Source organism: Ovis aries, chromosome 14 (genome assembly GCF_016772045.2).
Source record: "Ovis aries strain OAR_USU_Benz2616 breed Rambouillet chromosome 14, ARS-UI_Ramb_v3.0, whole genome shotgun sequence".
NCBI lineage: Eukaryota > Metazoa > Chordata > Mammalia > Artiodactyla > Bovidae > Ovis > Ovis aries.
The window spans coordinates 52,033,986-52,060,249 of record NC_056067.1 but is presented as its reverse complement, the minus strand read 5'-3'; the positions used below and the strand labels follow the sequence as shown (position 1 = coordinate 52,060,249).

The window sequence follows — 26,264 nt, the reverse complement described above, 5'->3', positions numbered from 1 at the left end:
CTTTAGTTCTTCTTTGCTTTCTGCCATAAGGGTGGTGTCATCTGAATATTTGAGATTATTGATACTTCTCCTAGAATCTTGATTCCAGATATTCAGTTACCTGAAAACTTGTATGAGTCCAGGAAGAGATCAGATTTCCACCTGCAGTACTACTAGTCCTCTGATCCCTTCAGGAATCTGGGCTATTCCTTGATTCCTTCTGGATTCATTTTCTGTCTCAGAAGTGGAGTTGGTATGTGTGTATGTGTCTCCAGGATAGTGTGTGTGACCAAGGGAGACAGAGTTCTGATTTCTCCCTGCTTCCTTTCCTTTCTTAGCCCTAACTTGAAGAGGGCTGTAGGAAGGAGAATTGAATGACTCCAGGTCCTAGCAGCAGAACCTTAGCCTGAGTAGGATTTAGCATCCTTCTTTTTGCCATATCATCTCTGTTCTCAGTGGAGAAGTTTATTTTAATAATTATTACACATTCTGCTACATGTTTAAATATTTGTTGAATAAAATAGGAGTGGGTAGGAGGAATACTTGGGCATAAATAATAGTGATAATAGCCATTTTAAGGGCTTGATACAAATAACCACATTTAATTCTCACAAAAGCCCAGGGAGGCGGGTTATCTGCCCATTTAAAAAGAAGGACATTGAGACTCAGCAAAATTTTCCTAGCTGAGGTCATCCAACTACTAAGAACCTGAGTTGGGTATTGAACCAAGGTATTTGCAGTGCCAACCTCATTTTGATTTGTTTGTTGTCTAGTCTGGAAGGAATAGTTTGTAAAAGACCAAGAAAGTTATGTAAATGATTGTGTTTTCAGTGAGCTTTCTCATGCATCTTCAGCTCTTTACTGTATTTTATTTCAAGTAATAGTAAGTTGATACTTTACTGAAATAATGGTTGGATAACTGAATAATGAAACTTTGTAGATAATTAAGAGACTATATAAAGCATAAAGAGAAATATTGAATTCTTAATAATCCCAGAGACAATTACGCTCTGAAAAGGCGAAGTTAATGCACTGTCTGCTGGAGAAAATACAGAATTGTGTAGTAGGGCGCTCTAGGTTTGGAAGCGTTTCGGCTCCAGGGAGGCAGGGCTACGAAATTCGTTCCGAGCGGGGATGCTGTGAAAATACAATCCACAAGCTCAGTATAGCAACCAGTCCTTTCGAAGGCTAGGACGTGCCTGGAAATTCTGGTTAGTGTAGTACGGGAATACCGTTGTTGAAGAACTTCCGCTCCAGGCGGTGGTTGTGTCCGTGCTCCTGTCGGGAATTCTGGGAAGCGTAGTCCGGGAGGTCTCTGTAGGCAGAGTCACTTCCGGCTCAGGTACGCGAGGCCGCGGCCTTCGTTCCTCTCGGAAAGGTGAGCCCTCCGTTTGCCGGTCCCCTCTTTCCGCGTCCACACTGACCTTTCTTCGCTTTCTTGTGGGCCAGTAGCGACCTGGGCCTCGGTCTGGTGGAAGGAATCGCCTGCGGCGCAGCGGGGATGGTGCGCGCTGTGACTAATCGTCCAGGAGCGGGACTGTTGGTGTATCCCCCGTTTAGGGGCCCCAGCCGGGGCCCTATGTCGCTGGGTTTGGTTTGTCTCCTGGGTTCTGTACTTTCCCAACCCGTTTCCTGACCACCAGCCCGTGATGACGCTTCCTAATAGTATGTTCCACGAGAGTCTTAACGTCTCTGCCTCTCTTTCCTCTTCTTTAAAGTTGGTATTAGTGTCTATCTGTGTATGCGTGCTCAGACGTGTCCAACTCTTTGCGACCCCATGAACTACAGCCCACCAGCCTCCCGTCCATGGAGTTTTCCAGGTGGGAATACTGGAGTGGGTTGCTGAGCCGTCCTCCCGGGGATCTTCCTGACACTGGGTTCTAAACCCGCGTCTCTTGCGTCTCCTGCCTTGGCAGGTGGATTCTATACCACTGCGCCATATGGGAAGCCGCAGTGTCAACCTAATAGGGGTAGTTTGAGAGTTAAATGAAAATATATAGGGAAAGACTTAGAACAGAGGCTAACCTGTGGTTGAAAACCACAAGGTCTCTTGTTACTAGTATTTTTTTAATTTCCCGAGGAGCGCTTGGTTTCCTAAAGGCTTCTGTGAACCCGGGTTGGGGTCAGAGCTCTTGGAGCAGTGTTCCTGGCCCTTCTCTGATCCCTGAAGGAATCAGAGCTGTACCTGGATTCCTAATGATTTTTAAATTTAAATTTTTGGAGAGGGTCACTTCTGCGCGAAGTCTGGGATGTGTACTGAGATTTATGCGGGAATGCTGATGGAGTTCCGATTTCTCTCGGGTTCCTTTCTGCTTTACAGCCTTGTCGTCTTGAAAAAGGCTGCAGTGAAAAGGGAATGCCCCTTTGGCCCCAGGCAGCAGAGCCTCATCTGAGTGGGACTTAGCTTCCTTCTTCCTCTTATGTCATCTCTTCGTAGGGGAGAAGACATTCATGTCACTCATGGACAAATTCTTCTGCTACAAAGGTGCCCTGATATTTGTTAAATAAATGCTAGAAGGGATGGGGGAGTGCTTGGGCATAGTTAATAATCACAGCCTGTACTTGCATGCTCAGTCGTGTCTGATGCTTTGCAACCCCAAAGTCTGTAGCTCGCCAGTCTGGAAATTTTCAGGCAAGAATATTGAAGGGGGTTGCCATTTCCTCCTCCAGGGGATCTTCCTGACCCAAGGATCGAAACCCCGTCTCCTGTGTCTCCTGCATTGGCAGGGGGATTTTTTACCACTGAACCACCTGGGAAGCTAATAGTGACAGTCTTTAAACATTATTCTCGGAGTTTTCTATGAATGAATGTACTTAATCCTTACAAGAGCGGATACTGTTATTCCCATGTTAAAGATGAGGAAACAGACACAGAGAGTATGATGCTTTCTTTTTTAAGTAATTTTATTAATTTGGTTGTGCCGGGTCTTAGTTGTGACATGTGGGATTTAGGTCCCTGTTCAGGGACTGAATCCTTGCCCCCTGTGTTGGAAGCATGGAGCCTTAGCCCCAGGCTACTAGGGAAGTTCTGAGCATGAGCTGTTTATTCTAGACCACACAGTAAGAGGCTTAACTGGGATTAGAATTTAGGTAGTTTCAAGACCCTGATGCTGGGAAAGATTGAGAGCAGGAGAAGAAGGGGGCAACAGAGTGTGAGATGATTGTATGGCGTCATCGACTCAGTGGACGTGAGTTTGAGCAAATTCCAGGAGATAATGAAGGACAGGGAAGCCTGGCATGCTGCAGCCCGTGGAGTCGCAAAGAGCTGGACAAGACTGAACAACTGAACAGCAACAAGAAGTTTCAATATGCTGCTTTATTTCTTAATGTGTTTAGTGTCACATTGAGAAGGCATGTTTGGATTTTTGTAGGGGCCATGAAAATTTTGAGTTTTTCATGATAGCTTCTCAGTCATCTGTGGTTTTCTGCTGGTGCTGCTAAGTCAGTCGTATCCGACTCTGTGCGACCCCGTAGATGGCAGCCCACCAGGCTCCTCTGTCCCTGGGATTCTCCAGGCAAGAACACTGGAGTGGGTTGCCATTGCCTTCTCCAATGCATGAAAGTGAAGTCTCTCAATTGTGTCCGACTCTTCGTGACCTCATGGACTACAGCCCAGCAGGCTCCTCCGTCCATGGGATTTTCCAGGCAAGAGTACTGGAGTGGGTTGCCATTGCCTTCTCCGCATCTGTGGTTTATTTGTGTTTTATTTGAAATAATATTGTAACTCATATTTTGATTATAAAATAATGCTTCCATATTATAGAGAATTAAGAAAAAACATGAAGTATAAGGATGTAGTACAGGATATAGAGATAACAATAGTAATATTTTAATGTTTTCCTGTTCTGTAGATTTATTTTTGGATTTTTACTTAAGTTTTACAAAATAGGTATGATAGGTTTTATTTTCCCATTAAATTTTTACAGTGGAAATTTACAAGCAGAGCCAAATGTAATAAGAATAAAATAATGAACCCTTGGAGAACCATCACCCAAATTCAACCCTTGTTATCATTTGTCAGTCTTGTATCGACACATCCTCCCTCCCGATTTTTGTTGTTCAGTATTTTAAAGCAAGTCTCCAACACTGAGTTAGTACAATAGTGATCGATTTTTGATTATAACTGCCCAAAACTGATTATGACACGTTGTTTATATGCAGAACCAAGAAAGGGAGATGTTAGCAGCTACTTGAAGGTGTTTATTTTTGCAGCTTGGAAAATGACACTCATTTGAGAAAGTGAGGGGACACGAGAGCATTGCGCTTTGGAGAGTGATGGTGGTAACATTCGTTTTCTGCTGTACAGTTTGACTTACCTATGTCTTAGGGCTCTTTTTTTTAAAAATATCTATTTATTTGGCTGCATTGGGTCTTAGTTGTGGCACTCAGGATCTTCATTGCGGCACGCCGGATCTCTTGTTGTGGGGCAGAGGTTCTCTGTAGCTGTGGCACACGGGCTCCAGAATGGATAGGCTCAGTAGTTGCCCTGCAGCGTTTGGGACCTTAGTTCTTCCACCAGAGATCAAACCTGGGTCCCGTGCATTGGAAACGTGGAGTCATAGCCATTGGACCACTCTTTGTATCTTGTCTCTTTTCCGTACACTGAAAATTCTGTTCCTGGGACCATGTCATAGTTTCCTCTGTGTGCCCAGCACATGGGACAAGACTGGCAAGGGTTTGAAGTTAGAGTAGCCACTCAACAGACTGTCAGCACCGAGGGTTTACAGTGCAAAAGTTGTGAAATTGGAATTAGGTGAAAACAGAAACAGAGAAGAAGTAACCCATGGGGACACTCCTTAATTGCCTTTAATATTGGCCAGTTATTGGCCACCATTTATTTCAGGTTATTGAAATGTTTCTGAACAATTCTTTTCATGATATAAAACAAGCTTCCTAAGAAACACATTGATAGAAATGATGATAGCAAACATTTATAGATTGTGTTTTATGACTAGGCAGTGTTTCCAGTGACTTACAGATACTACCTTATGTCTCAACAGTTACCCTCATTTTACAGAGGAGAGGCAGGTTTTTTAAAAACAGTCATCATACAGTAAAGTTGTCTGTTTTTCCCTTTCAGGGGTACAATTCTATTAATTTTGCCACACGTATAGATTTGTATTATCGCCCCCATCATCAACTACAGGACAGTGCCATCACCCCCAAAAAATTCTCCTATATTTCCTTAATAATTACCCCTCACTGAGTCTATAAGCACTGGAAACCACTATAACCCTGTAGTTTCATCTTTTTGAGAATGCCACTTAAATGAACTTGTACCATGTGTAACCCTTTAAGGTTGGTATCTTTCACTCAGATAATGCCTTTTTTTTTTTTTAATGGAAAATTTTATTTGGGCAAATTGAGGGTTATAACCCAGGAACAGCATCTCAGGGAGTTCTGAGAACCATTCCCAGCGTAATGCCTTTTATTTATTTATTTATTTCGTAATGCCTTTTACATTCATCCAAGTTGTTGTGTATATCAGTACTTTGTTTTTGTTGCTGGTTAATATTACGTTTATGGTTATACTAGTTTATTCACCCACTGAAGAAAATTTGGGATGTTTTTGTGCTGTGCTTAGTCACTCAGTCGTGTCCGGTTCTTTGTGACCCTGTCGACTGTGGCTCGCCAGGCTCCTCTGTCCATGGGATTCTCCAAGCAAGAATACTGGAGTGGGTTGCCATGCCCTCCTCCAGGGGATCTCCCCAACCCAGGGATCAAACCCAGGTCTCCCACATTGCAGGCGGATTCTTTACCGTCTGAGCCACCGGGGAAGCCCAAGAATACTGGTGTGGGTAACCTATCCCTTCTCCAGAGGAACTTCTGACCCAGGAATCGAACTGAGGTCTTCTGCATTGCAGATGGATTTTTTAACCAGCTGAGCTACCCAGCTTTTGGCAGTTAGGAGTAAGCTGTTATAAACACTTGTGTACAAGGTTTTGTTTTGTTTTGTTTGCTTATTTCTCTAGAATTTATAGCCAGGAATGGGACTGGTGGGTCATATAGAAAATGTATGTGTAACTTTGTAAGAAGCAGCCGAACTGTTCTCCAGGATATCTGCTGTTTCGAGTTCCCATTAATGATATACAAGAGTTCCAGGTGCTTCATTCACATCCTTGTCGGCACTTTGTGTTTTCTGTTGGTTTTTTAAAAAACTTTATTATTATATCATAATAAAGTGTTATCTTATTGTGACTTTAATTTACATTTCTCTAATGACTAATAATGTTCAGCAGATACATCTTTTCTTCAGCTTATTTATCTTCTTTACTAAAATGTTTATATGTTTTGCTATATTTTAAACTGAGTAACTGAGTTGTATTTTCCTCAGTGTTGATGTTTGAGAGTTATTTGTGTATTCTAAATATAAGGTCTTTGTCAGATGTCATTTGCAAATATTTCTTCTCAGACTGGCTTGTCTTTTCATCCTCTGAAGTGTATTTTGCAGAGCAAAAGTTTTAATTTTGATGAAATCTGATTTATCGGTGTTTTATGAGTTGTGCTTTTCACGTCTAAGAACTCTGCCTACCTCGAAGTCAGGAAGAGTTTCTCTTATGTTTTCTTCTGGAAGTCATGATATGTACTCTTTCATTCCTAATATTGGTAACTTTTTTAAAATCTCTCTTTTATTCTTTGTCATTCTTGCTAGAGTTTTTGTTACGGTAAGAAAAAAAAAGAATACTTTTGGTTCCATTGACTTGGCTCTATTACACATCTGTTTTCAATTTCAGAAAATGTTGATTTCTGCATTTACCTTTATTTTTTCCTTTCTTTTGTTTGCCTTGGGTTTATTTTGCTTCTCTTTTCTAGCATCTTAAGTGTAACCTAGAGGTTTTCTTCTAAGAAGTTGAGCACATCCCAAACAGGATAAACTCTAAACTAAAGACAAAGAAAGAAACCAAAAAGCATTACCCAGAGAAAAAATAATGCGTTATGTTTATGTTCTGGTTGTCATATAAAAAACTCTTAAGGACAAATCAGAACTTTTTGGCCAACCCAATATATACCCTGAAAACTGTCAGTGTTATATTTTTTGCTTCCAATGGCAAAATATATTTTAAAGAACTCAAGAGATAAGCCATCTTTCATGTTTTCCCAGATATTTACTGGTCTGTGACTCCTTCCTGATGATACATTTTTTTTTCCCCTTGTTGCCTTTGGAAGTTTTCCTTTACCAATCCTTATAAGGCAAGTAGGCTCCCTATGAATTCTGAGTTTATCAGAGAACATTTTCACGAAACTTCATCCCTAAATATTTTTCTAAACTGTTGTCTTTAGTATACAAGTCTGCTTTGACAGTTCTTTTTTTTCACTCCTTTAAAAGTATTGTGCTACTTCCTTCTGGCCTCGAGATTTCTAATGAAAAATCTGGAACCGTTTGAATCACTGTACCCCTGTGGCAGTGCATTGTTTTTCTCTGGCGTCTTTCAAGCACCATTATTGCCTGGGAGCTCTGTATAGAGGCAAGTCCTAGGATCCAGTTTCATACCAATTTAGCTAGAATTTTGTTGGTAGGGGTGGGACCAAGGTGCTTCCTTTTAATAGAGAACCCCAGGTGATGTTTATCTATTTTAAGGTTGGAAAAGTGCTTGCTGAACAGCTTCATTCAATTTTTTAACATTTATTGTTTAACCTACATACAGTAGAATTACTTTTAGTGTAAATCCTGTGAGTTTTGGCCATCGCATCACACTACAAGATTGTGCAGGAATGAAGATATTCCTTGTTTTAACTTTTGACAGCAGTGGAAATTGACAAAGTCACTTGGCACTACTTGTGACTCCAACAAAGTTACTTGTCCCTGAAATGACTTTACTTTCTTACACGTTTCATATTGCAGTCAGTTTTGGTGGGATGCTGAAGCCACCAGCTTTTTAGGAATATTCAAGAGGTGATATATGCCTACTGATAATTACTACCTAAAATAAATATACTTAGAAACAAACCAGGGCTAATGTGTGGCTTCTGTATATTTCATGGTGACAATGATGACACTAATAATAGCTAATCTTTATTGGGTGCTTATAATGAACCTCACTGGCTTTCTAATGCTCTGATGCTTATGTATTCTCCATGATAAACCTATTTTTATTTCCATTAGAAAAATTTATTTTGGGCCATGTCATGCTGCCCGTGGCATCTTAGTTCCTCAACAAGGGATTGAACCAGCACCCTGGACAGTGAAAGTGTGGATTCCTAACCACTGGACCACTACAGAATCCTTCCTGTTTTTATTTACATTTTACCGATGAAGAAACAGAAGCATTGAGGGGTTAATTAACTTGCAAAATTTTACTTTGCTAACTAGGTGCTCAGTCCTGTGACTCTTTGTGACCCTATGGACTGTAGCCCACCAGGCTCCTCTGTCTACGGGATTCTCCAGGCAAGAATACTTGAGTGGGTTGCCATGCCCTCCTCCAGGGGATTTTCCCAACCCAGGGACTGACACCTCTCCCACACCCTCCTTCATCGCCTGCTTGGACAAAGCATTGCTTCTATTAGAATGGCAAAGTGGGTTTTAGGGATTAATAAGATCGCAGCCAAACTTGTCAAAAGGTATCTTGGACCAGCTGAGTGTTAAAAGCTAAGAGGGCTAGGACTTCCCTGGCAGTCCAGTGTTACTACTTCTCCTTCCAATGCAGGGGGTGTGGGTTCAATCCCTGGTGGAGGAACTAATAAGATCCCACGTGCCTCACAGGCCAAAAAAACACAAAACAGAAGCAGTATTGTAACAAATTCAGTAAAGACTGAAGAAAAACCTAAGAGGGTGGAGAATGCAGGTGGGCAAACTACTGCCCATGGCTTATTTTTGTAAAGCTCCTCTCCCTCCCCAGCTGAGAATGGTTTTTACATTTAAAGGTTGTGAAAGGAACCTTATTCCACAGAGACACTATGTGGCCACAAAGCCTGTGATTAGCCCTCCCTCCCTTCTTTTGAGTTCTTTTTCTTCCACAGATGACTTGGAAGTTGCTTGAGAATAGTAAAGAAGATAAATAACAGTAAATGACTGTTGAGAATGGTAAATAACCTCGAGGAGTGAAGTCGCTCAGTCGTGTCCGACTCTTTGCGACCCCATGGACTCTAGCCTACCAGGCTCCTCTGTCCATGGGATTTTCCAGGCAATAGTCCTGGAGTGGATTGCCATTTCCTTCTCCAGGGGATCTTCCCAACCCAGGGCTCGAACCCAGGTCTCCCGCATTGTAGACAGATGCTTTACCGTCTGAGCCACCAGGGAAGTCGAGGAAGAACCCAAGAAGTCAAGCTCGTGGTTTCTGGATCCTCCTGTGGGTCCAGCACGGAGCCAGTGCTTCACCTAGATACAGTATCATCGTGGGCTCCTATAATCTTTACCATACCCACATGGGGAGAGGGATGTCCCGCTGGAATCTCCTCCAGCCTCAGGAGGAATGTTCACCAGCCATTAAGCTTCTCGGAAGGGTGGTCTCAAAGTCTAAACGAACATTATTGGGTTGGTGAAAAAGTTCTTTTGGGTTCCTCCCTAATATGATACAGAAAACGCGAATGAACATTTTGGCCACCTGCAATATTATCAGGGCAACAAATTATTAAGTGAAAAACCATAATCTCTGCTGCCCAGATTTCTTACAACCCCCATTTGAAGGACTGTTTTATATTGCAGAATAGTGCCTGCTTCTTCCCTGACGGCTCAGAGTGTAAAGCGTCTGCCTGCAATGCGGGAGACCCGGGTTCGATCCCTGGGTCAGGAAGATCCCCTGGAGAAGGCAATGGCACCCTACTCCAGTACTCTTGCTTGGAAAATCCCATGGACGGAGAAGCCTGGTAGACTACAGTCCATGGGGTTGCAAAGGGTCGGACACGACTGAGCGACTTCACTTCATTTTCACTTTCTCTGAAGCTACCAGATATCAATCTAAAACACTGGTGTATTTATAGCAGTTTTCCACTGCTCACCCATGTATCCTAACAGCAATCTTATGGTGTTTGTACTATTACAATCCTGGTGTTGAATGCAGCTTGCAGAAGTGAGCCTAGAGAGGTTGATTTAACCATGGTTAAAAAATCTATAGCAAATCTTTAACAGTGCCAATATAGAGCAGTTCCCAGGAGGTGCAGTGGTAAAGAATCCGCCTGCCAGTGCAGGAGATGCAAGAGATATGGGTTTGGTCCCTGGGTTGGGAAGATCCCCTGGAGAAGGAAATGGCAATCCACTCCAGTATTGTTGCCTGAGTCCATGGACTGAGGAACCTGGCGGGCTACAGTCCACCGGGTCACCAGGAGTCAGACGTGACTTAGCACACACACAAGGAATATAGAGCAAATGTGCAGCAAATATATAGCAATTAGAGGTTTTAAAAGCTAATTTTCCCCAGAGGTACTTTTAACAAGCACCTCTCCTCTCCCACTTAACTGTGTCTCCTTTTCCACGTTCCCCAGGTTCACAGTGCGAATCTGGGGAGGCTCGAGCTGTGTGAGGGCTGCAGGGTGTGGCGGTGCAGGCTGCCCCTCGCCGGTGGGCATCCTGCCGGGTTAGCCTAGGGATAGTTAGACCCCCGCCCACACCCTGCCTGTGAAGGTGTGTGTGGCTGCATCTGCCCAGGAGAAGGGACACCTTTTTCTGATTTGCACAGAGATGCGTTTCCCCCTCCCTCATGGCCTCTTTCTTGTTTTGTGTCTCTTCAGGTCTCTGCCTTTCCCCAGGAAAAGGACAAGAAGATGATGAAGTTCCAGGTGAGTTGGATTTTTTATTTCTGTCACTTAACAGGTAATTTCATTTCTCAGTGGATACCTTATTTCTCTTCCTTGCCAAGAGTAAAGAATGGCCGCATTTAATACCATTTGTGTGCCATGCTCTCTTGGTTCACTTTCTTTAAAATTTCCTTTCTCAGTTTTTATATATTACCATGTTTTTCACAACTAATAGTGTAAAAGAGAATGGAAATTTTTAAAATGGGAAGGCCCTCACATTATTACCCTGCCTACAAATCACTTGTTTTTTTATGTTTATTTTTCATGTGCATTCATAACTAGACTTGCAATAACAGATACAATTTAGAATTGTCTTTTTTTCACATAAGATTATAGCACTCAATTTTTGTCATCTATTATTTCAGTGAATTACTATACACTCTCCTCCTTTGAAAAAAAGTATTCCTCATTCACAACCTTTAACGTCTTGATGATTCTTGCAGTTTTACCAGACAGAATCATTTTCCCTATATTTAATCTTTACTCAGAGTAATTCTGAGAGAATTTTAATATTATTTGTCCAATGTTCTAGGGACTCAAAACTTAAAAAAAAAAATATTTTTTAGTAAGTTTTTAAAGTGGTACCCCACAGACTTTGTATAAAGATAGCTAAAGAGTAGTTTTGTCTAACAGAATCATACTGAGGCTGAACTCAGAAAAAGAGTGTTAGCAGTTTTCATTCAAAAAGATCTAGATTCTTTCTCTCCAGGACCTGAAAGCTTGCTTTGTGTGTGTCTGTGTCTGTTTGTGTACCTTTCTGTGTTATACCATTCATGAATTTATTAGAGCAGTACAGGTACTTAATTGTAAAATTTTAGTCATACTGTAAGTCATACAGACACTGTGTAGCAGAAACTATCACAACTTTGTAAAGAAACTATACTCCAAAAAAAAGACACAGGTAACTTTCCATGTGTAACTCTATTCACTGCTCTGAGAGGGACTGAATCATCTTCACCGTCAACATGAAAATAAGAGGTTCATGTAAGTTCAGATCCTGTTCAGGTTTCTACAGTAGGCACGTGTCTGGCCAATTCCAAAGTCTTTCTGGACCAAGAGTATCAGGCATACTGTTGGGGTGGAAAGAGACCCAAAGCAAAAACAAAAAACAAACCAAACCAGAGTTCTCATTCAGAGACCAAGACTTGAAGTTGTGATGTTTGAAGCTCCAGCCAGAACAAATGCAGTGTTGAGCAGGTCTTCATATAGAAATTTTAAATTTCCCTATTAGCAAATAAAAATTAAAAGATAACAAGGTAGGAAGAAAAGTCTTTATATCATATATAGAAGAAAAGGCCTTAGTGTCCCCAAGTGAATGAATGTTATTACAAAACAAGAAACAGAGATGACCAGTAAACATATGAAAAGAGAGGGATTGCTTATCAATTTTGTGAAAGTTTTTGAGATAACTAGTTTTGGCTTCCCAAATTGACTTCTGAGATTATCAAAGTTTTTTGGTTTTTGCTTTTAAGTATTCATGTCGGTTGTTGTCCAGAGTATGGAGGCTTAGAAATTTATACTTCCTTGGAAGCAGAATAAATTAAGAAAAATCTTTTTGGAGGAAACACTTGCCATTATGGTCTCAAAACTTTAAAGTTTGTTTTTCTTCAACATTACCATTTCTACTCTTTGTAATTTATCTTCAGGAGATAACCAGCAGAGTTCTAGGGACTAAGGTCTATATGGAAACAATCTTGCCACATTGCTAATAATATATACTCTGAAACTAAGTAACCATGCATTATTTATATCAGTTCACTATATTCTCAACCACCAATTCCTTGAATTACTTTGTAGCCCTGAAGTGAAATGTCAGCAGTGATGATGGTAATAGTAATCATAATAATAGTTAGCATTTATTAGATACTTGGGCTCCCGAAGAATCGATGCTTTTGAGCTGTGGTGTTGGAGAAGACTCTTGAGAGTCCCTTGGACTGCAAGGAGATCCAACCAGTCCATTCTAAAGATCAGCCCCGGGTGTTCTTTGGAAGGAGTGATGCTGAAGCTGAAACTCCAGTACTTTGGCCACCTCATGCGAAGAGTTGACTCATTGGAAAAGACTCTGATGCTGGGAGGGATTGGGGGCAGGAGGAGAAGGGGACGACAGAGGATGAGATGGCTGGATGGCATCACTGACTCGATGGACGTGAGTCTGAGTGAACTCCAGGAGTTGGTGATGGACAGGGAGGCCTGGCATGCTGCGGTTCATGGGGTCGCAGAGAGTTGGACACGACTGAGCGGCTGAACTGAACTGGGCTCCCCAGGTGGCTCTAGTGGTAAGGAACCCATCTGCCTGCTAATGTAGGAGATGTAAAGAGACGCGGTTTCGATCCCTGGGTTGGAAGATCTCCTGGAGGTCATGGCAACCCACTCCAGTGTTCTTGCCTGGAGAATTCCACAGACAGAAGAGCCTAGTGGGCTACAGTCCATAGTGTCACAAAGAGTCGGACACAACTGAAGCGACTTAGTATGCACACATTGGGTACATGCTATGTACCAGGCACTGTCCCTAAGTGTTTTACCTATAGTCACTCATTTTATTATTACCAGTACCCTAAGGTACAGTTACCAGCCTGCAAATGAACAGAGGATGAGGACTGGGTCCAGGGCCCCACAGCAGAATGAGGCCCCAGAGCTGTGTCCATAAACGCTGCACATCTGTATGGGGGCACAGAGAAGGGGCTCCATACTTGGATAGGAAGAGTGACTCATGCGCTCTAAGTCTGGCACATCAAATGAGCGGTATATGTATATAAAAAGAGGGAAAACAGACTCCATTGCACACTGTTGGAACTAAAGCTTTTCTAGCAGCCCATGCAATGCAGCAGAGCTCCGGGGACTTACCTACAGGGGTGCTGTCAAAAGGCAGCAGTTTAAAGTGCAAGGATTCCTTTTCCTGCAGCCTTTCTGGTGGATCGAATCAGCAGTGTGAAAGGCAAACAGAAGGCAGCTGCTGAAATGTGACTCGGTCCTTAGGAATCCGGAACCACCTCCCGTCCTTGACACTTTCTCGGGGCTTCCCTCTTCCATAAACATTGTGTGTGTGTGTGTGTGTTTGGTGTCATAGGAGCCAGTGTCCTTCAGGGACGTGGCTGTGGTCTTCACCGAGGAGGAGCTGGGGCTGCTGGACTCGGCTCAGAGGAAGCTGTACCAGGAAGTGATGCTGGAGAACTTCCGGAACCTGCTCTCAGTGGGTGAGCACAGCGCCTCGGGGACTCAGTGTCAGCCTCCTGGGATACCTTTGTGGGTGCAGTCATTTGAAGCTCTGGAACTCCTAAAATCATCCTCTCAGCTTAGGTACCTACAAGTCTTAGTAATCCCAGAGACAGAGACAGTGTGTTTCTGTCCAGGAAAAAAATTTGTCCCTTGAACTATTAATATGAATGGGGAGCTTGTGGTCCTGCCCCATAAAGTTGAGTTGCTGCAGCTTTTCAGATTTTCATGGTGCCAGTAACTGTAGCTGTGGTTTTTCTGAGGTATTTTCGTTTTTCTGCTTTAGTGACATATCTTCAAACATACAGAAAATTTGCAAAAGTATAGAACAAGAATACCCCTATCGCTTTTACCTATGGCTCAGTGGTAAAGCATCCGCCTATAATGCAGGAGACACAGGAGCTTAAGTTCGATCCCTAAATCAGGAAGATGCCCTGGAGGAGGAAATGGCAACCCACTCTTATATTCTTGCCTGAAAAATGCCATGGACAGAGGAGCCTGGCAGGCTACAGTCCATGGGTGACAAAGAGTCAGACAGGACTGAGCGCAGCACACACACCTAGAGTAATATTTCACCCCATTTACTTGATCATTTATGTGAATGCTCTTTTCTCATATGCATAATTTATATCTGAACCATTTGAGGGTAATTTACACATGCCACGGCTCTAATATGCCTACATGCTTCTGTGTGCAGGCCGAGTTCAGGAATCTGAGGACTACACTCTGACACCAGTGGCAAGCTAGGGGGTGCCCAGAGCCTCAAATAATTTACTAGAGGACTCTGAGGACTCACTAAAAGCTGTTATACCCAAAGCTACACTGTTATATGGAAAGGTTACAGAATAGGCCTTGGATGCTAGGAACTGTCCTTGCCACTGTGGTATCTTTGTTTTCTAGTCTCAGGGCTTAGAGCTAGGATTAGGGGTCTGTCTGGATGTGTACACCTGTATTCATGTACATACACATACATGCAAATATATATATATACACATATGAATATTTATTCAGTTTCATTCAAAGTAAGAGAGGTACTAATTCAAATCATACTGAAACACCATTTTTCATTCATGAGGTTAGCAAAAATTCAAAAACTTTTTTTTTTTTTTCTGTCTCTTGAAGGTTATGGGATCTTCATTCCCCAACCAGGGATTGAACCCAGGCCCCAGCAGTCAAAGCCCCAAGTCTTAACCACTGGACCGCTAGGGAAGTCCCCTAGAATTCAGCAACTTAACACTATTTTGGGGGGGCAAGGTTGTGGGGAATAAATGTTTTGACAGTAGGAATGCAACATGATACCACCCCTATGGAGAAGAATTTGACAGCGTCTAACAGAACTATTGGAGAAGGAAATGGCAACCCACTCCAATGTTCTTGCCTGGAGAATCCCAGGAACAGGGGAGCCTGGTGGGCTGCCGTCTATGGGGTCACACAGAGTCGGACACGACTGAAGTGACTTAGCAGGAACAGAACTATGGATTTACCCTTTCTCAGCAACTCACCTGTAGGAATTTTCCCTGAAGATAACCAAGTACAAAAGAGCATTAATAGTATACTTACTAGTTTGTGTAAGGGAAAAAAGGGAAAATAAGTAAATATATGTAAGCAACACAAGGATTAATCAGGAAATCATGAATTTAGTTTCTTATCAATGGTAAATTGTGATGGCATGGAAGGTATGTTTGAGAGAGTCACACTTGTCTGAGTAACACCTTTCTGTCTAGTTTGGACTTTTGAAAATATGTTAGGGGACTTCTCTGGTGCTCCAGTGGTCAAGACTCCACCTTCCAGTGCAGAAGATGCAGGTTCAGTCCCTGGTTGGGGAACTAAGATCCCACATGCCTCGTGACAAAAAAAAAAAACATAAAACAGAAGCAATACTGTAACAAATTCAGTAAAGACTTTTAAAAAATGATCCACATCAAAAAAGTCTTTTAAGAAAATATTTAGTTCAACACATTCTAAAAAGTAAATAAGAATGTGAAGTGATGATCATTGAAAAGAAAAATGAATTGTGTTTGAAAGGAATACCTTAACAGAAAACGGAAAAGAAAGGATTCGTGGAAGTAGCTACGGAATACAGTTTATAACTCTCTATACCTTTAGTTTTAGGTCTAGTTGGAGGAGGATGGGAGAATGAATTGCGACCCTCAACACTGCTTAGTGGATTTGTTTATTGCAGTGAACGGAATAAGCAACTCTACTGCAGGGGCCCAGGCAGTTCACTGGAGAAAGTAGTTTTTCAACAGATAGTGCTGAACACTTGGACTTCCGTATGCATATATTTGCATGCCTCCCACCTGCAAAATGAAAGATTAACTCAAAGTGGATGAAGGGCCTAATGTAAAATGCAGCAGTGTGAAACTTGTAGATGGAAACACAGGAGAAAATTTTCATGACCTTGGTTAGGCAAAGGTTTCTTAGATATGACTCCAAAAACATGAATCAGAAGAAGGAAAAAAAACCCCAAAAAACAAAAATATGATTCAGGAGGGGGAAAAAAAAAAAAACACCACAGGTTGGACTTGGTGAAAATTGAAAACTTTTGCTCTTCTCTCCTTTTTTACAGGAAATCAGCCCTTCAAACCAGAGCTTATATTCCAGCTGGAGAGAGAAGAGCGTTTGATGATGGAGACCCAGAGAGATGGGTGTTCAGGTGAGAACCATCCGGCAGTCACCCAGCAGCCAGAGAGCCCCTCCCAAAACACGAGTCAGAAGGGGTCAGGCCCTGAGGTGTCTGTACCCTCACTGCTCTAACTTCTCCTACCCTAGCTCACTTCTTCTGTCCCAGCTGCACTGGCCCGCTTGCTGCCCATCAGACCTGTCTCAGTGATGCTTCTGCTTCTGGTCACCTGGCTTGCTTTGCTGTGTGCCTTGAATGAGGGAGTCAGTTAATACATGCGTGGTCTTCACTGTCTTCAGTCCTCCCTGAGGCAGCCAACAGATATAGAGTAAACCATGTGATAGAGAGATACTCCAGAGTGTCGTTTGTCTTCATTTGAACGCCTGTCCTAATTCTGTGTAGGTGTCCTTTAGTATTCATGGATAGGTACTCCTTATTCCTAAAAGGTTAAGAATAGCCAGGCAACTAAAAGAAATATCAGAAATGATCAGTGCTAAAGGATAATCTGCCCTCCCATGCAGCAATTTCAGGTGAGACACTCTTGCGTTAACTTCCTCATTCAAATGCCCAGTTCTTTATCTTCTCATTCTGGTCTGTCTTCTTACTCTCCCATCCTCTAATATGTAACACTCTCTTGACCTAGCTACAGTTTCCTTTTTTTTTTTTTTTTTATTCAGTTTGTTTAAATTAAAAAAAAGTCAGTTCACCTGTTTCTCCCATCCCCAAACTGCTGCATCTTGCAACCAACCATCTGTTATCTGTGAGCTTTCTTGGTGTGTGTGTGTGTTGGGAGTGGTTTCAGATTCCACATATAATAGAGATCGAGCAGTATTTGTCTTTAAATACCTCCAAGGTCTACCTGTATTGTTGTAAATGACAAGATTTCATTTTTATTTATTATTGAATTTTATTTATCCATTTATCCATCAGTGGACACTAAGATTGTTCCTCTCTCTTGACTTTTATAAATAATTCTGCAGTGTACCTGTACAGCGTACATTTGTTGTTCAGTCATATCTGATTCTTTGCAACCCTGTGGGCTGTATCTTTTCAAGTTAGTGTTTTCTTTTTCTTCAGATAAACACCTAGAAGTAGAATTGCTGAATTATATAATTCTATTTTTAATTTTTTGAGGAACCTCCATAACGACTTCCATAGTGGCTGCACCAACTTATATTCCCACCAACAGTGTACAAGACTTCCCTTTTCTCTGCATCCTTGCCAGCGTTTGTCATCTCTCGTCTTAGAGCCTAGTGAGCCACAGTCCATTGGGTCGCAAAGAGTCAGACACAACTGAAGCGACTGAGCACACACGCACATCTTTCTGATAATAGCCATTCCAACAGATGAGAGTTGATAGCTCATTGTAATTTTGACTTGCATTTCCCTGGTGATTAATGTTGTTGAGCATCTTTTTATAAACCTGTTGGCCAGCTGTGTGTCTTCTTTGGGAAAATGTCTATTCAGGTCTTCTGCCCACTTTTTTTTAATTGAATAGTTTGTTTTTTGCTATTGAATTGTATGAGTTCTCTATGTAGTTTGGATATTAACCCCTTATCAAATACATGATTTACAAATATTTTCTCCCATTCAGTAAATTTGCTTTTTCATTTTGCTGTTGGATTCCTTTGCTGTGCAGAAGCTTCTTAGTTTGATGTAGTCCCACTTGTTTATTTTTGCTTTTGTTGCTTTTGATCATATGATTTTTATCCTTCATTTTGCTAATATTGGGTGTCACATGTAGTGATTTGAAGATGTTGAGCCATCCTTGCATTCCTAGAATAAGTCCTATGTGATTGTCTTGTACGATTTTTTAATGTGTGCTGAATTCAGAATATTTTGTTGAGGATTTTTGCATCATGTTCACAAGGGGGTACTGGGCTGTAATTTTCTTTTTAAAGTAGAACTTCTAAGCTGGACATTTATGTGAGTCCAAACATTCTAGTAATGTTTCTTGAGTCCTCAGACTCTGATGTCAAAAGCCATGGTCACAGCTGTGCTGCTGGAAATGCTCCTGGGTAGGAATGAGAGTCAATTGAAAATTTCAAAACAAATTACTTCATTTCTATGATTTTTCTGTTGTTATCTCAGTTCAGGTTCAAGGTCATACAGGCAATATACTCTTCAGAGAAAATGTCAGCAAACTTTTTCTCTGAAGGTCCAGATGGTAAATATTTTAGGTTTTGCTGACCATATTTGATCTCTGTCAAAGAGACCAAATGTTTTTTCTTACACCAGTTTAAAAAATGTAAAATCTGTTCTTGTTCCTAGGCTATACAAAAACGGAGCTAGGGCCATGGTGTGCTAGTCCCCCTGCCTGACAGTATCAGTAGGAATGTAATGTCATATTTTAAAGTACCTTATTATTTAGTATTTCCATATATTAACATGTTTATACCTTATATTCATGCAAAATTTTGAAAATATATATTCTTATTTTTAAAGTACTAATTTTTCTCCTTCATGGTACCTTGGGGAAATCCCTCCCAATATGAGTTTATAACTCTTTTTTTAAAAAAAATCATTGCTACATAATCCAATATGTGGCTGTAACATGCAGCAGTTAGCTATACGCTGCATGTTGCATGCAGCATACCAGGTCTTAGTTGCAGCGTGTGGGATCTAGTTCCCTCACCAGGGATGGAACCCAGGTCCCCCAGCATTGGGAGTGTGGAGTCCTAGCCACTGGACCACCGGGGAACTCCATTTCATCTTTAGGTGACAAAATGTTAGTATAATAACTGAAAGCCTTGCTTTTGAGAAACCGAAGACACCGCTAAGCATTCTTGTTTTTAAGTACTGCGGTGAGTACACATAGACATGCGATAGGCCCTGCAGCCAACGCATTGCCCCAGAGCCTGTTGCCACACGGTCGTCAGTGTCACCCTTTTTTTTTTTTTTTTTTTACCTTGTTTTAAAAGTTGGCGATAGGGTGGGGCTAAGAGTAAGATTTTGTGTGAGAAAAACTACACCATTTCAAAGGTTATTTTCAAAATTAAAAAGACACAGTCCACAAGATTCTTGTGACCTTTGCTTTTCTCACTGGCAAGTGATAACTGAGTGTAACCCTGCCTCTCATACAGCCTTCCAGCTGTGCAGTAAAATTGCCATCACCAGCTTCTTTCCCATACAAAGTAACTTACACATGCATGCCCTTTCAGTTCTGTGACTGAGAATGACTCAAGCTGTGATCTATTCATTAAATGCTTACTGAGCAGCTACTGTTCACTAGGCGTGTTCTAGGCAGTGAGGGCGGGACAGTGCACACAGCAAAGTGCGCTTCCTTGTGTGTGATACCCTCCAGCGTTTAGAGACAGGAAAACACAAGTAGCTAAGGAAGAATTATTGCATTTGAAGAAAATATTCACGTTATGAGAAAAAATCCCCTTTTACTGCCTTTTTCCCCTCACCTTGGATACTGAAAGAGAATTAATATTATGCCAGGTATTAGGAGAGTGCATGTTATTGCTTCAGCCCTGTTGGACCACTTGTTCTCTGGGAATAAGTATGGTTCTCACTAGGATGTGAATAATATGCTGCCTGCTGATAATCCGAGCTTTAATCACTAACAGACAAGCCATTTCCACCCAAACATGCCCATCTTCAACTCTTCCAGTGCCTCAGATTCCCTAAACGTTAAAGTACTTTATCAGCAAAATGACAAAGTCAGTGTTCAGTGAGTTTTGCTTGTTAAGTTGCCTCAAAGGACCATGAAACTTGCCTGTGCAAGTCTTTTTTGAAGGATCCTTGCTTTACAGTATTGTGTTGGTTTCTGCCAAATATAAACATGAATCAGCCATAGATATACCTATGTCCCTTCCCTCTTGACCCTCCCTCCCACCTCCCTTCTCATCCCACCCCTCTAGGTTGTTACAGAGCCCTGGTTTGAGTTTCTTGAGTCATAGAGCAAATTCCCATCTTGCCCGTGCAATTCTGTCACAGTGTTTCACATTTCACCTGCCCCATGGCCCTTGGCAATTGCAAAATATCTTTTAAAAGGAGTTAAAACTGGTTATGGCTTACAGTGACATAGGAGAACTCATTATTCTCATGAAAATGGACTCATTGGAGACAGGCCATACAAGACCTCAAGAATCGATTACAAGTCTCTGTTTACCTTCATCTGCATAGCATTTAACACATGATCTTGTGTGTGGCAAAACACATTTGTCCACTTGAAACTATATTCTTTCCAGTTTGAGACTACCCCCTTCTGTTTTTTCCTTGGAATCTCCAGGCAGCCCATGATAATGTGTGCATGGTTTAACTAGGCCTTTTGAACAGAGCCACCATCTTTGATGTCCAGGTTGCATTGCATAGCCGATTTTGAGGCATATGCATAGCCCAAATTCTGTGGATCCTACTTCTATTCCTGGTGTAGCCAAAGGTAAACGATATTCTAAGTATTGTCAGAGGTAGTAACAAACTTTCCTCCAGTTTATTGAAGTTTTATGTCATGATCTAAGTGCAGAATCTTGAAATCTCTGAGTAAAAGCATTCATTGTGCACATGTCTAAAATCTGTTTATTCTTATAGGAACCAAGAGTCCACATAATATGGAAAGTATTCAAGAAGTGGGATTAAGCTGCTTTTCCCCCAAAGCGCTTTCCACCTGGCAGTCCTGGCAACAAGGTGCAGGCAGGTTAACTGGGTGTCAAGATTCCATGAGAAACTTCCAAGAGAATATTTCTCAGTTGCAAAAACAAGATGATTCCCTCTGCCAGGTTTGGGGAGGAATACCAATTCAGATTTCTGAAGATGAGAACTATGTCTTGACTCACATAGGAGACGGTTCCAATGACATAAAAAGTCAAGAATTTCCCTCTTGGCGAGCCCACCATTCTTGGAGGAAAATGTACCTTACAGAGTCACGTAATTGTCAGTGTCGATGTCAGCAAGTTTCCACGGAAAATGATTTCTGTAAATCGGACAGCATCAGTTGGATCTCACATCACAGTGATAATCTGGGTGTACACAGAACAGGAAAAAACTCTAGCTGCCATGACTGTGGAGAAGATGTCATGAAGGTTTCATTGCTTAATCATATTCAAACAGGGCAAAAGCCCTATCCTGGGAATGAGTACAGAAAAGCCTTCAGCGATGACTCCAGCTCTGAAGTTCATCAGCAGTTAGACTTAGAAGGAAAGCCTCGTACATACAGTCCATGTGAAAAGGACTGTAGTTACAGGTCAGTTCTTCATATTCATCAGAGTGTTTGTAGAGGAGATCATTGTGTTTTTGAGAATTCACATCTGCAGTCGCATCAGAAAGGACACGCAAAAGAGAAGCCATTTAAATGTGAATACAGGGAGAGCATCAATCAGTGCTCCTCTCATAACACATATGAACTTATACCCGGAGGAGAGACGTCTGATAGATGCAGCATGTATGAGAAAGGCTTCAGTCATAGCTTAGACCTTAGTAGTATTGTTAGGGTCTACATCGAGGAGGAATCCCATGAATCTGAGGAGAAGGGGAATGTCTTTAATGAGAATTCTTGTCTTCAAGCCCATCAGAAAATCCACACTGAAGAGAAACGATACACAGACGTGGAGTGTGAGAAAGGTGTCATTGGTAGTTCAGATCTGAACATTCAGCACAGAGTTCACATGGAAGAGATTCCCTATAATTCTGAGGCATGTGCTAATGGCTTCAGTCTGGCCTCACATTTTCAAAACCATCAGATAGTCCACACTAGGGAACAACCCTATAAACGTTACACATGTGGTAACAGCTTCAGCCAAAGTTCGTATCTTCAAGGCCATCAGAAAACTCACATCGGAGAGAAACCTTACAAGGTGTGTGGGAATGGCTTCAACTGGAATTCGAAACTGAAAGATCATCAGAGAATCCACACTGGCGAGAGGCCGTACAAATGCAGCGCCTGTGGTAAAGGCTTCAGTCATAGATCTGTTCTTAACGTTCACCAGAGAGTCCACACGGGAGAGAAGCCTTATAAGTGTGAGGAGTGTGATAAGGGTTTCAGTCGGAGTTCATACCTTCAAGCCCATCAGAGAGTCCACACGGGAGAAAAACCATACAAATGTGGGGCATGTGGGAAGGGCTTCAGTCGTAATTCATACCTTCAGGGGCATCAGAGAGTCCACACCGGCGAGAAACCATACAAGTGCGAGGAGTGTGGGAAGGGCTTCAGTCGGAGTTCACACCTTCAAGGCCACCAAAGGGTTCACACGGGAGAAAAACCATTCAAGTGTGAGGAGTGTGGGAAGGGCTTCAGTTGGAGCTTTAATCTTCAAATTCATCAGAGGGTTCACACAGGAGAGAAACCCTATAAATGTGGAGAATGTGAGAAGGGCTTCAGCAAGGCCTCAACTCTTTTGGCCCATCAGAGAGTCCACACAGGAGAGAAACCCTACCAGTGTAATGAGTGTGGTAAGAGCTTCAGTCAGAGGTCTTACCTTCAGAGCCATCAGAGTGTCCACTCTGGAGAGAGACCGTACATCTGTGAGGTTTGTGGGAAGGGCTTCAGTCAGAGAGCATATCTTCAAGGCCACCAGAGAGTCCACACCAGAGTGAAGCCGTATAAATGTGAGATGTGTGGGAAGGGCTTCAGTCAGAGCTCACGCCTTGAAGCACATCAGAGGGTCCACACCGGAGGGAAACCCTACAAATGTGCAGTGTGCACAAAGGGTTTCAGTGAGAGTTCCCGTCTCCAAGCCCATCAGAGGGTCCATACAGAAGGGAGGCCCTATAAATGTGAACAGTGCGGCAAGGGCTTCAGTGGGTTTTCAAGTCTTCAGGCCCATCACAGAGTCCACACTGGGGAAAAACCATACAAGTGTGAAGCGTGTGGAAAGGGCTTCAGTCAGAGATCAAACCTCCAGGCTCATCAGAGAGTGCACACAGGAGAGAAACCCTACAAATGTGATGCGTGTGGTAAGGGTTTCCGTTGGAGTTCAGGTCTTCTAATTCATCAAAGAGTCCACAGTGATAAATTCTACACAAGTGAAGAGTATAGTAAGGCTTATCCTTCATCAGAGACTCCATATAGAAGCGAAGTTCTGTAATGTGGTGTTCCATTTTGTTCTGAAGTCTTCAAACAAGAGCTGAAATTTTCCACTCACTTGAGTTCTCATAGTAGAAAAAGAATTTCTTTCATGAAAATGTAATGTTTCTGCTCAACATCAACATTTACAGTAGTCCGTACAGCAGAGACTTATCTAATGAGAAGGGTTCCATATGGGATTTCATGAGAACGTGAATATCAGTCACTGCAGTGACTTTAATCAGCTCTTGTACTAGAGCTTAGAGAAGACATGAGTATGGTTAGCCACGTGGGAAGCCCTAATTTATACAGTGATGAGCATACCTAAATTCACGTCCACTGGAATGTAAGCTTATTAAGAGAACGGGTTTCATACATCGCTAAGTCTCCAACTCAATGTAGGTGCTTAGCACTTTTTTGCTAAATGACTAAAAGTATGTAAAAGTGTCATGTTTGAAATTTTTATTGAGCTGATTTCCCCCAAAAAAATAACTTAAAATGTATTTGGAGGAGGAATCCTGCAAGTCACCTTAATGTAAGCAAATAAGTAAACATAAACATAATTTGAAATGTAGAACGTGGGCAGTATTGCAATCTTAAATGACATGAATTTGGTTTAACCCCCTGGGATTGGTCCTCCCCATTTGTCCCTCATCAGCAGGGATGGGGTGAATTTCTTAGCATTTGGTCTCTTTCTCTACAGTGTGCTATCTGGTTAAGTTTAGCTCTGTGTGTGTGTGTACGAGTGTATACCTATGTGCACTTTAAAAGGACAGTACAAACTGGTAAAACAGTGTTTCTGGTTAACTTGGCAAAAATGGAATGCTGCATTTTACATAACTGAATTTTTACTCCTGCCCTGTGTGTTAAGACAGTTTTACTATAATATTTGCAAAGTGTCAGATATGGTTACTAACAGTAAATACTTTCTTAATAAATGTTCAAATTACAATATTTGGCTTTCTAGCTTCCATATTTCCATTAAAATCCTTTTGATCTGACTGGTTTCTATATAGCCTTTGTCCAATTCAGACCTCTTTAGCAGGATCTGTGACAAGTTTGGAGGATTTAATTTTGTCAAATTTTATATCACCATACTTTCCCCACTCATACAAAGAAAGGAAAATAAGTTGAAGTATAGTTGATTTACAGTGTTGTGTTAATTACTACTGTACAGCAAAGGAAATCAATTAAAATTTTCTTTTAAAATATTCTTTTCCATTGTGGTTTATCATAGGATTATTGAATATAGCTCTCTGTGCTATCCAGTAGGACCTTGTTGCTTATCCATTGTATATATAAAAGCTTGTGTCTGCTAAGCCAGCCTCCTACTCCATCCCTCCCCCAACCCTTGGCAACCACGTGTCTGTTCTCTGTGTCCATGATTCTCTTTCTGTTTCATAGATGTGTTCCTTTGTGTCATATTTTAGATTCCACGTGTAAGTGATATCATATGGTGTTCGTCTTTCTCTTTCTGACTTATTTCATTTAGTGCCGTAATCTCCAGTTGCATCATGTTGTCGCAAATGGCATGGTTTCATTCTTTTCTGTGGCCGAGTCACATTCCACTATATTTATGTGCTGCGTCTTCTTATCCATTCATCTGTCAATGGACATTTAGGTTGCTTTCCATTTCTTGGTTGGTGTGAATAGTGCTGCTCTGAACATATTAGGGCATGCATCTCTCTGAATTATAGTTTGGTCCGGATGTATGGCCAGGAATGGCATGGGTGGATCATATGGTAATTTTATTTTTAGTAAGGAAAGGAAAAATATTGAATTTTATAGACGTTTTTTCAAATGTATTGATTATTAGGATAAGACTTCCTTTTGCTTGCTAATCTATATCTTCAAGAACAATGCATTTTATTGGAGGAAGTAAAAAATACAAATTTGTCAGAGTTGTACAATATGTATCAAAATGTAAAGTATACATTTTTGTTGTTCAGTCGCTAAGTCCAGTCCGACTGTCTGCGACCCCATAGACTGCAGCACGCCAGGCTCCTCTTTCCTCCACTATCTCTCAGAGTGTGTTCAATTCATGTCCATTGAGTTGGTGATGCTAACTATCTCATCCTCTGCTGTCCCCTTCCCCCGTTGCCTTCAGTTTTTCCCAGCATTAGAATCTTTTCCAGTGAGTTGACTCTTCACATTAGATGGCCAAAGTATTGGAGCCTCAGCAACAGTCCTTCCAATGAATATTCAGGATTGATTTCTTTTAGGATTGACTGGTTTGATTTCCCTGCAGTCCAAAGTACTCTCAAGGGTCTTCTCCAGCACTGCAATTCGAAAGCATCAGTTCTTCAGTGCAGAGCCTTGTTTGGCAACACACTCCAGTATTCTTGCCTGGGGAATTCCATGATCAGAGGAGCCTGGTGGGCTATAGTCTGTGGGGCTGCAAAGAGTCTGACATGACTGAGCATGTGCACACACACACAGCCTTCTTTATGGTCCAGCTCTCACATCCGTACATGACTGTTGGGAAAACCGTAACTTTGACTAAATGGACCTTTGTCAGCAAAATGATGTCTCTGGTTTTTAATATGCTGTCTAGGTTTATCATAGCTTTCCTTCTGAGGAGCAAGTGTCTTTTAATTTCATGGCCACAGTCACCATCTGCAGTGATTTTGGAGCCCCCCAAAATAAAGTCTCTCACTGTTTCCATTGCTTCCCCACCTATTTGCCATAAAATGATGGGACCAGATGCCATGA

General features: G+C 41.8%; 1 protein-coding gene across 2 annotated transcripts; it reads left to right on the top strand.

The window, feature by feature from the left end:
* Positions 1-1,302: 1,302 nt before the first annotated feature.
* LOC101109640 (zinc finger protein 112) lies at positions 1,303-24,761 on the top strand. 2 transcript variants are annotated; one of them, XM_012190522.4, is made up of 5 exons: positions 1,303-1,357; positions 10,645-10,692; positions 13,778-13,904; positions 16,493-16,579; positions 21,083-24,761. In XM_012190522.4, the coding sequence occupies exons 2-5, from the start codon at positions 10,678-10,680 to the stop codon at positions 23,572-23,574; spliced, it is 2,721 nt and encodes a 906-aa protein (XP_012045912.2). In that variant the 5' UTR covers positions 1,303-1,357; positions 10,645-10,677; the 3' UTR covers positions 23,575-24,761. The 2 variants fall into 2 exon arrangements, with proteins under 2 accessions (XP_012045912.2, XP_042088049.1); XM_042232115.2 differs by lacking the exon at positions 13,778-13,904.
* The last annotated feature ends 1,503 nt before the right edge of the window (positions 24,762-26,264 follow it).